The sequence below is a fragment of the Calonectris borealis genome, chromosome 20, assembly GCF_964195595.1.
Source record: "Calonectris borealis chromosome 20, bCalBor7.hap1.2, whole genome shotgun sequence".
NCBI classification, from domain to species: Eukaryota; Metazoa; Chordata; class Aves; order Procellariiformes; family Procellariidae; genus Calonectris; species Calonectris borealis.
Window position 1 is genome coordinate 12,706,167 of NC_134331.1, and position 11,506 is coordinate 12,717,672.

At 50.1% G+C, this 11,506-nt stretch overlaps 1 protein-coding gene across 1 annotated transcript; it reads right to left on the reverse strand.

Moving 5' to 3' along the window:
- Positions 1–5,385: 5,385 nt before the first annotated feature.
- LOC142091176 (urotensin-2 receptor-like) lies at positions 5,386–6,534 on the reverse strand. Its single transcript, XM_075170112.1, has one exon. The coding sequence runs from the start codon at positions 6,532–6,534 to the stop codon at positions 5,386–5,388; it is 1,149 nt and encodes a 382-aa protein (XP_075026213.1).
- Between the last annotated feature and the right edge of the window lie 4,972 nt (positions 6,535–11,506).

The following is an 11,506-nucleotide window of genomic DNA, read 5'->3' on the forward strand; positions in this document are numbered from 1 at the left end:
GTGAGTTACTATAGCTCCGAGGTGTCTTGCCTGAGTAATACAAGTGAGGGAAGGGTCCATCACTGTAAAACTAAGATTATTTTTCCTCATATGCATTTCTTTGTTAATATCCGCAATGGATTTATCTGCTGCTTGGCACTCACTCAACAATGTGAGATTTTTTTTCTGCAACGTTTGCAATTAGCTTTCAGTTTTACTACACTGAAAAACTGGGAATCAGCAACAAATTGCCTGCTTTTGCTCTGCCTCTCCTTTGCCAGCCCACTTTCAAATATGCCTCTCTATTCTCGCAGCATAATTCGTTCTCTGCTGTTACATTGCCTCCTTGATTATCTTGATTCCACCACATTTCTGATATGCCTGAATCAGTATCCTTAACTGCAAATCAGGTGTGCCAGGGTGTAAGCAGGACTTACAGTTGAGATATCGAATTTGGACATGCAAAAGTGATCAGAATCATTTAGAACCGACACTTTTTTCCAGGATATGACAGCTCATGCAATAAATAGATGGCATCGATCCCCGTGCAGAGCTGGCCCGGATCCAGGTGTGCATTGGACAATATTCAGCATGCCTGGGTGTCACTTGAAGCAAAGCTGGCCAAAAGCGAGAGAGGGTCTGATACTTTTCTGTTAATGAATTCTCCAATCTTGCACTGGAGGCAGCTGGAGTTTGATCTGGAGAAGGAGTAATAGCTATGCGAGGGTCTCGGGAATTGATCACACGTGTTGAAAAGAAGGGGGGAAGAAAAGACAGTCGGAGCGTGCGCTGCACGCGTGTGCTGGGCGCTGCAGGAGGGAGGCTCGGGCATGGCGAGGGCGGACAAGGTCAGTGCAGGCATCCCGGTGCGGCAGTCACGGCAGATGCAAGTGGGACGGTACCGGCGAGAGGAATGTTTTTTTCTAGGCGGCTCTGCCAAGGTGTGGATTTGCTCTCCAAGATCTGCTCAGCCTTTGGCTTCTCCTTTTAATGCCCTCAAGCAAACACTGAAATGCAAGGTTTCCTAGCAAGCACCCCAGAGAAATAAAAGGAGATCACCTGCAAATCTGGAAATCCCACCCCTCACGCCCTGGCCACGTGCTGAACCAGTGAGCTAGAGCTAAAGAGCTCCCTATATCCCTGCTCCTCACCCAGCCGGTCCTTGCCCATCTTGCAGCTGTAAGTGAAACAAAACTGTGCACGTCGATTTATTGCCCAGATCCTCTTCTGGGAGCATGTGCCAAGGTTTTTCTGTCTGGTTGGAGGTAGGCTGAAGAGTTGCTGGCCTGGTTATCTCCCAGGGACCAAGGTGGGACACCTGCACAGGAGAAAAGGGTGGCCCAAATCAGCCTCATCTTGTGCCCTTGCCATCACCGGGTTGCAGGACAAGGAGGGGGCTCAGCGCGGACACGGGTTGTCGATCAGCTGAAATCAGGCTCCACCAGCGGGTGAAGAGGAAGGTTTCTGCCTGTGATCGCTGCGACTCTGCGAGCGGGCATTGGGCAGCGGGTGGGCGCTGCACCGCTCCCCGCCGCGGGTGCAGGCTTTGGGTAGAGGGACGCACAGCGCGGTGAGCGGCTGCGCTCTGCTTTGCTGCTTGAACTGCGGGACTTTTTGTGAGAGTCCTGGGGTTTGAACAAAACGGACAGAGGGTTTTTAAAATGAAGTGTAAGCAAACTTATGAATAAAACTTCATCTTGAAGTGAGAAATTGTGTTGTTTTGCCTCCTAAAGGCTGAAATGAGACAATTCAGTATTTGGAAAAAGAAAAAAAAAAAAGAATTTCCAGAAGGATTCTTAAATTTCTGGGTGGATTTGCAAATAGTTTGGGTAAACACAAACGTCATCCTTTTCTGGCAGAGACACTATCCAACTGAAAGCGCTGCCTGGCCCCAGCTGTAGGTCGCTGCCTGTTTCAGCCACCAGAGTGGGTACCTGGCCTTTCCTCGCTGGTACGAGCACGGCGGGGGCTGGCATCTCTGTCCTGGCCCTTTTTGGACACCCTGCCATGGTGTAGTCAGTGCTATACTTTCTTTGAGTCTTGAGGCATTGCTAAATGCTCCCTGGCTTAAACTAGCAAGAAGTTGGAGTTTTGACTTCTGCTACCTGGAGTTCAGCTGGTGAAATCCAGTCTGTGGGGCACCGAATGCCCCGGAGACAGGGGGATTTAAGACTTCAGGATGATGAAAGAGTTCCTGGTCTCAGCCCACAGAGAAGAAGAACTAGCAAATAGGGTGCAGGTATAGGGGCATGGTCTGAGGTATGCAAGCACACGGCCACGTGTACACACACATCCCTTTCACACTGATTTCAAATTTTGTTTATGCGAAAATCAGCTCTTGGGTCTTTGACTGATGCTAGGTTTCTGCAAGGAGGAGTAAATAGGGCACAATGATTATTTTATAGCTATCGTTAACCAAGCAATGAATCTATGTCTTGGAGGAGGCAGAGCCTTCTTCGGACCTCGCTGACTGCTCGGGCCCCCCGTTTATATGCAGCAGGCTCTCGTGGTTGAGTTGCTGTTTGGTTTCAGGAAGAGGACAGCTGCCTAACGTTTGGTACCTGAGTGTGGCTGGTGCCCTGTAAAGTTAGTTGGGGATGCAGAGCTGGGGCACGTGTTGTTTGTGAACTGCTCGCAGCCTTGCTTTTACCTGGAGGCTTGGAATAATATTGCCTTATTGTTGCCTGTGCTGAGTGGTGATGGATGTGAGTGTTTGAAGGAGCAAAAAAACCCAGCCTGGGGTGGAAATCGAAAGGCTTGAATGAAACATCTCATCATTCAAAGATGACCCAGTATTGATGGGATCGTTCCCTGACGTGCGGGTGTCTTCTTTTCTCTTGGCTTTGTTGTGCTGATTTGACAAACACCCTTGCAAGCCCCTCCTGAGAGCACAGCGCCGGCTTCAAACGAGAAACGAGACCGTGCAGCCCAGGGCTGGGGCCGTGTGTCCTCCCGGGGAGGCAGGGAACCCCCGCAGCCTGCGCTGAGCCCAGCTCTCCTCCCAGGGCACGGCAGGACCTCGGTGTGGCCACGCTTCCACAGCACGCTGCTCACGCTGCTTTCAGGGCGCTTGTTGCACCTACGGAGCCACGGCAGGCTCTTTGCAAATATTTTCTGAGACACGTTGGTTGTGGTGGGCTTGGAGAAGTTAATCAGAGCAGTAGTGCTGGGGACAGAGGGGTTGGACTCGTTAACTCTGGAGACAGATCTGCTCCCGTGTCTTTCGGTGACTCTTCTACACTGTCCTCATTGGTGTGCAAAGCCTGGATTAACTGAGATTTGCAAACCGCCCTCTCACTTTGACTATTTGATTTTAGAAAAAATGGACTGTGCTTTCTAAAGGCTCAACCCGCAGTGGCTTTCCTTCACAACGATGGAAACTGCTCGTCCTCTGAGCTTGTTTGGCTATTTCTGAGCAAGGAGAAGTTAAAATTGCAATTTCCAAAAAAAGGAGGCCAAATTTTACATTCTGCCCCATGGTAAACACCTGACTATATAAGTGGAAAATGGGTTCATGAATATAGCAAGCCTCTTCACCTCCCATCCGTGGGCCCCTCTTCCTTACAGTGGGGTGAATGATGCTTTACTCTCTCTAATGGGCTTTGACTACTGTGTCTCCAGCCTGAGGACGGTCTGAAAACTAACAAGTACTGTCAGTGCAGGAAATAGCCAAATATAATGGTATTTCTGCCCCTCTGAAATCAGGAAGGGGCTAATCCTGAAGTAGGACTTGCTGGTCCATGTACTGCACTGCAAGCAGGGTGCAGGTAAGGTGACCTGACCTTCAGGACCGCTGCGGGTGTTGTGCGAGGAGGTTGGGGACACAAAGTGAGGCTCTTCCAGTTTCTGCAACAGTTCAATGTTAAAACTGCATGCACGAGGGTCCTCTTTCATGATATGTGCAACCTTCTCCATACAGAACAAACTTTAAGCCCATGCACGAAAGAGGCAATTTCTTTTCCAAGTGTATCAGCCAGGGAGGCTGGAAGCAGAGCTTTCACTGTCCCCATCAGCAATGACCATTTAAATGCCTTAAAGGGGAATAGATGGTTAAAACCTAAATTCAGTTTCTGTGTAAGCAAACGGAGCTCACTGCCAAATGGCATATCACACTGCAGTTCTGAATTTACTCCTAAGCATTAATTTGTTTCTAATTCTGTAGCTTGGTTAGAGTTGTGTTGGCATTGCATCGTTATATCCTTGCTAATGAGGTAACGGGGCTAATGCAAGCAGAGGACTCCTGTACGGATGTTGGCAGCATCCCAGAGAAGGTACTTTTAGCCTCATTGGAGACGCGCCAGACATCATGGGGGATATATTTATACTAATGATGCTTTATCATCAGTGAAAGTCAGGAGAGGCAAAGTGTTCTTGGTGTAGGCAGGACTATATTCACTTTTTGTTGCAGTAAAGCAAAATCATCTCCTGTGAAGGGAGCAAGTGATCTCACTAATAGGGAACTAGTGCTTTTATAATTGAGACTATTAGGGACTTCGGATAGCGTAGCTTTGCCCATTGGAAATCACATCTCCTCCCCCCCGCCCCGCCCTCTGTCCTTTCCTCCTGGACTTGGTGATGGAGGTCTGGCCCCTCAGGCTGGATGTTGCAGTTTGTCGATGCCTGCCCTGAGAAAAACAACATCAGAGGTTCCCAATTCCTCCTTGGAGGAGGGCAGAGGGCAGATACTCTTGTCCAGGACAGATGATGCTCCCCCACATGGGTGCTCATGTGCTTGGGGTCAGCGCATTAGGGGATGCTGAGTGTTCCCTGACTGTGGCACTGTCACGGGAAGCCTGTCGTGCTGCCGTGAACCGTGGTGTACCTCCACTACAGACACCTGTGTGAATGGAGAATCAAGCCCACTGCGTACACGAGCGTAGAGTAAATGTGAATACGACCAAAACCAGGACAAACACCCCTCATCCACGTTGTCCAGTCCTACCCCAAATTCAAACTGGGTTGCATGTCACAAACATCAGCTGCTTTGTCTTTATTTCATTGTTTTCAGTCCTCATACAACTACAAATCTAGCATTACTGCTAAAGAAAAGAAAGAGCAAACTACAGCCATTCACGGGATAACATAATTTTAAACTCTGTGAGAGAGCTGATACTATTAAAAAAGGTGGCCCTATTATAGGCTTTCATTATTGATGGCTACTTGAGGAGACATACACTATAAAATATAAAGATAAAAAGCGAAAGGCTCTTTAGATAGATGTTCAGCTGAGTGTTGCTAGCATCAAATCAGTGGCACCGAACAAAATAAGAACAGACATCCAGCACAGCCTCTGGACGAAATGTGTGCACATTATGGATCTGCTAAGGCTTTGGCTTTACAATGTACACTTTAAATCAAAGCAACATTGAAGTCAATATTGATCGTTCTTGGAGATATATTTTACCTTCAGGCACTGCTGTTTCCCAAAGGAGCGTGGGCAAGAACGTACGTCTCTGTGCAGTGCTGACTGCTCGTGGACAGGGATCTCCCCGAAATCCTCTGAAACCGATTCCTCCTTTGGAAGTACCCACTGCTGCTGCTAAGGGACCGCTGTCTGTTCTTCAGGTACTCCCTGTAGTTTTTGGTGAGCAGGGTGTAGAGGAAAGGGTTGATACAGCTGTTGCTGTAGGTCAGACAGGTTGTCAGATAATTAATGTTCTTCATCACCTTGGGAGATAAAGGGAAGGATTCATAATACTGGAAGAGGAGCTGCCATATCCAGAAAGGCAAGAAGCAAGCCCAGAACACCAGCACTATCGTGAAGATTAAATAGAGCACCTTTTGGTTCGGCAGCCGCTTGGTCTGCTTGAAGGATGCTGTTTGCGACACCCAGTAAATCTTAGCTAATCGGATGTAAAGGTAGCCAATGATTACCCCTGGGCCCACGATGCTGGTACCAAAAAGGATGGTGAGATAGACTTTGTAGGACAGCTTGCTCCAAGTGGGCAGGCAGATGCTTTTGTTGTCCCTTTGCACCAGCTGGATCATGATGAGCATTGGGAGAGTGAGCAGCAGTGACACCAGCCAGATGACAACAGCAATGGCCTTTCGGTAACTCTTGGACCTCTTCACTGTGTCCAGGGGCTTCAGCACGGCAAAGTAGCGCTCCGTGCTCATGACTGTGAGGGTGAAGATGCTGGCGTGCATAGTGAGGAAGTCCAGACTGAACAGGATGCGACAGCCAATGTCCCCAAAGTACCATTTCTGAATGAAGTAGGTCCCAACAATGAAGGGGATGGTGAGAAGGTAGAGCAGGTCCGCCAGTGCGAGGTTGATGATGTAAATATACATGGAGGCAGATGATCGCAAGTAATGGCACATCACCAGCAAGGTGTAGACGTTGCCTGTCACCCCGATCACGCACATGAGGGAGAGGATTGTCCCGATGGTGCAGATAGCGATCATGTCCTCCATGGAGCTGGCGGCTGGCACACCGTCCCCGGTGGCATTGGCGGAGGCGTTGGGTCTGATTCTGAACAGGCTGCCCTCGCTTGTGTCTGTCACCGTGTAGGGGGTTGCAGAAAAGTGGCTCTCCAGCTCCTCAGTTAGGGACATCCTCCTGGCCTTGCAATGCCAGAGGCTTTGTTCATGCCAGTGGGGTCTGAAGATCTGTTCTTTCTGCTCTGAGAAACGCGAGTGCTGGGAGATGGTGAACCATTTCTTAGCGGGGTCTCATCCGAGGAGGATCTGCATTCTCCGCTAGAGGAAAGACATCAGAAACCAACATGTTAGAAATCTGCCACAGCAGCGCAAATTATCCAGTAGAAGTTACCTGTCCCTGAGTACGTATCTGCACTGTCTGCACGTACCACAGGTCTTCTGCACTGAGGCCACTCGTGTGTAGGGTTCATGCCATCATTACAAGAGCACAGCTTTGAGGAATGACATTTCTTAGTGTGTCCATGGAAAAGAGACAAAACAGATTGTGGGATCATTGGAACCGCTTGCTGCAATCCTTAAAGTTAGTTTGGGGTTGGGGAAAAGAAGCGTCCTTCCTAAATTCATATCGGCAACTTACAGACCTGTCAGCATGATCGCTTAAACCTCTTTGCTAAGCTCTTAACTCTGAAGGAGTAAAAGACCCCAAAAAAAGGAAAACAAACTTTGGATTTACCACTTGCAGCCAAATTGTATATTTTGTGTAAGTGGTACACTCAAAGTCCTGTCCAGCATTCCTGCAGTGTTTTCACAGAGCAAATTTTCCTTGAATGAGAAGCTCCTGCTATGTCCTGACCTGCAGCTTCAAACTGTAGTTGAGTGATGGAGAAAAAAATGCATTTTCCATCTATAGAGCAAGTTGTAGGTTGCACTGTGGGTTTTGTATGTCTGTAAGCACAGTTTTCTTCCATGCTCTCTGTCAAGTCTGATCCCACAGATCATGTGTCCACGCACAGATATATTTCAGACAGACCTGTCTGTGGACCTCTCTGAACAGCCTCATGCAGCGAGGTGCGGGATTGCTCTGCGGCGTGTTAGGCAGGTAGTCACTCTTCCTATGTGGGAGCTTTTGGTTAGCTGAAGCCCAACACGATACAAATCATGACTGTGTTGCTTTGAATTTATGCTGGCTCTGGATGTAGGCAAAGGGAGATCACAAACACTGAAGAAGTAGCTAAAATGCCCAATTTTAAGGCATACTAGAAGCCTGCGCCCGCCTAAGGGTCGCTGCACACAGAAGCGCGTTTGCACTATGTATTTTACGGAGCTCAGATGTCTCTGTTTGGAAAACGCTGTGCTGGACCGCCTTGTCCTTGCAGGGTTCAGCAGGCAAAGACTTCCCTCTGCCTTTCCACTGGGCAGGTTGGGTTTGTTTTATCCTGGGCATCTGCTAAGTTTTGCAGCTTTTCCCAGTGAGTTCGGTGTCCCTTTGCCTCCACACCGGCTCTGACTCCTTTGCCTCTTTCCTCCCGCTTGCTCCTTGGCAGCAGGATTAGAGCACCAGGCCCTCCTCCGCTGCCCCTGTGTCAAAGACCCCGACAGTGACCTCTGTAGCGCTTGAGGATGGACAATGTTCATCCTCTTCATGGCTTGCCCTCATCTTCTTTTCTTCCCACTACCACCTGCTGTGGGTGATGGGTGCTCTGCAGATGTCATGCAAAAACTGCATAAAAGAGAGCAATCCAAGACAGAGGGAGATTTCTCCTCGCTTAACGATTGGGATAGGGGTGCAAAAAAAAAGAGAAAAAACACAATACACAGAGCCTATCTCCCACCCGAGTTTCTTGGGTACAGACATCCCAGGGGGAGAGATGAAGCGTGGTCCTGCAGTGGTCAGCGCTCCTTTGGGACGTCGTTCCTCGGGGCTGGTCTCCAGCAGCTTCACCAGCATCTCGGCTTTCTTGGCCCTTGCAAACCCAAATCCACCTCCTCCCTCCCCTGCTGTGCTGTGCGCTCTCCTCCTGCTTGGCTTTGGGCATGTGTAGCCAGCCTGTCCACGCACCGACTTGCTCCCTCATCGTCCACTTTATCGATGTTATGTACGAGCTGTGCTGGCAGCAAAAGCGTCACGCATGAAGGAGACACGGATGCTCAGGGAGCTCTGCCTGCTCCTCCGCCACACGATCGCCGGCACGCGTGGTCAGAAAAAAATGGCTCTGCATGGATGCGCCAGCTAAGCCCAGAGCTGGTCACACACGCAGCTATCGAGCTCAGCTGGATTTGCGATAGCTGATTTTCAGGAGCACGTTTCCATGGCCCAGGTGCTGTCTTCTTGCGGCTGCCTCACTTTGTGCTCCGGGCACTTGTAGCAGATCTGTGCTGTGCCTGTGCACGTCTGCGCGGCTCCCTGGTGTGACAGCTCCTGCCGGAGCTCAGCGCACCGCATCCCCCTGCTCTGCTCCTCTTCCACTGAACCCGCGTTTTGCTTCATTTATAGAATCACTACAGCACTAATTCAATTCAGACACTTCACCTGCCTCCAGACAGAGCCCACAGCCAGGCAAGTCCTCACTCCTAGAGGAGGAAAATTAAGCAAACTGGGGAAACCTTGCATCATTTTAAAGTTACTGTCATTGCTGCACTCGTACATGAACGCACACGCTGACACACATGCACACACACACACCAGAGAGCTTGTTATTCCAAGCAGCCATTCAAGCATCTTATGGTCTGAGCAATTTTCTCAGCCAATCCTGCCTTTCCCTCTACGTTACCATCACACAGGAGTACCATGCACATTCCAGTAGCAACAAACATAAATGAATCCCTCCTGCTCAAACCTTGCTTTTAAATCCAGCAGATGAAGTTTCCTACAGGCAATAAAATAAAAATGAATCTAGTAGTATTAAAGCTGAAACTTAAAAAAGAAAAAAAAGAAAGGGAAAAAAGAAAAAGAGAGAATCCTTCTTCATGGGCAGACAGCGAGAGATCCCCGTGCTCCGTCGCATCTGGAAGGGCAGCGGCAGGAAGGGAGCGTGCTACCTAGCCAAGTATGTTTGAAATCTGTGCGCTCTTAATACTCTCATTCTCCTCCCTTCACTCACGCCTGCTATTTCTGTTACTCAGTGACGTTAGGCATAGCGTGGCTTTGACTGCAGCCAGCAAAGAGCCTTTTTAAAGCAGCAGCATTTTGATAGCCGGGGCTTGTTTAGCCGGCTCCATCCCGCCTGGCCGTGAGCCAGCTGGGGATGCGAGGTGTCAAGGCTGTTTTCATCCCAGGACCGGGGATACGAAAAGCCATCCCACCCCTCCGTACATCGCACTGAAGAGCACAAATGCTTAACGTTGCCTGAGCGAAACCATTGTGTCGGAGGCGAGCTGTCGGGCCCGGGAGGGTTAAATTCCTGCGGGAGGGTCGGCTGCCCAGGGAAACGGCAGAGCTCCTCGATTCGGAGATCAATTCCAAAGTGAAGCCAAAGTTTATTTGGGTTGGACGGCGTATTAACAGACGAATCTGTGCGGTGGTATCACGCGCCACAGCATCTGAGATATTTCAGACTGGCGGTAACAAAATGTTATCCAGGTTGTTTGGGGTTCAGCTGGTTGCCTCTCCCCGGCGATGCTCAAGGAGGGTAAAGACAGAGCGAGATCAACCAGGCGCCTAGAAAAAACGCAGTGTGAGGAAGGGGCTGAGAAATGCCGAAGCTAAACTCAGGATTATTCTGATAGTAGCTGATTATTGTGTTGGTTGCTTGCATGCGATGGGGTTGCTCTTCCTCCCGGTTCCCCGCTTTTAGCTCTGTGGACCGCAGGGAATTGCTTCTGATTTACGCCAGCGGGAAGCGAGGAGCACCCATCTCTCCCGGGGTGCCTCCCGCTGGACATGGGTGTGTGGGAGATGCTGCCAGGCCCATCGCTTGCTTCACGGGTTTGCATTTGGGCAACTACTGCAATTAGGTGGTGCTTCCCAGCATAGGGCTCCTGGGAGGCGGCAGCACCCGGGACGCCATCCAGCCCCAGCTCATCCATCCTGCATCGCTGTTACTAACCGAGACCTGTTTCCTCCTCTAACCCTTTCCCTGGATGCTTGTATCATTTCTTCTTTGTTCTCAACATTTTACACTCTGCTATCTGGGTTCTTTCAGATGCATCTTGTGTCTAAGGTCTTGTCTTCCTGCATTGTGACCCCAATTTTGCTCGAGCCACACAGGGTGACTGTGGTAGCACCTGGAAAGATTGGCGAGCCCTGGTTGTGGCTGTCCCCGTAACAGGGCAGTGGTGTGCAAAGCAAGGCCCCTCTGAGATATGTGCTTTTGAGTGCCGCGAGGACTCAGGTTAGGAGCAAATGCTCATGTGGAAGCTTAATTTTGCAACGAAAATAGATTTTATGTTAGCAGCTCTAACGAGGGCTGGCTGAGCTCTAACACCCCAACCCAAGCACTTTCAAACGTACGTGTTTTGCTCTAAAGATTTGCTCTAAATCTGCATTTTGTGGCTGGCCCCTGTCTTTGGAAAAGTGTGGGCTGGAAGCTGCCTCTCACGCTGCTCTCCGGGCGAGATGGAGCTGCCCATCGACTGCGTGACTCCGGCGAGCGGCAGCGGTCCCTTGGCGAGCACTGATGGCGAAGCCGTTGGCAAAATGCTTTGTCTGTGGGTGGCCCACTGGGAGCGAGAAGGTCATTCATGTGGCAGTCTCCTCTTCACATAGAAAGCAGGGACACCCTGCTGGTGTCCTTGAATCCCCTTGCTCCCGTCCGCATGGCACACAAAGGGCACATTGGCACAAGCCCTGTGCAAATGCAGCAATGCTGACTGGGAGGTGGATGCCTCTGCTGGGCATGGTTTGGCCACGCTGCTTCAATCTCCAGCGTTTGGTAGAGGTATGCAGGTCTCTCTCCGGACACCTACGCTGGAACTGTCACACTTCTGTCATTCCTCTGTCACCGAGGTGCTAGTTGGGTTGGTATTGACCTGTGCCAGGGAAAGGAAGGGGGAATGGGATGGGGGAAGGTTTCTGGCCAACCCATCAGTTTTCTGGACCTCTTGGTCCCAACCTGGTACTTCCTTTTTTGGTGTTTAAGCCATTTGAAAAACGTTATACCACTGTGTTTATCAGGAAATCTCAGTGCCCACGGGGCTGCCATTAGGG

What these genes read in the sequence shown, in the direction of transcription:
- LOC142091176 (XM_075170112.1), bottom strand. Translation starts at nt 6,534, where the DNA reads ATGTCCCTAACTGAGGAGCTGGAGAGCCACTTTTCTGCAACCCCCTAC.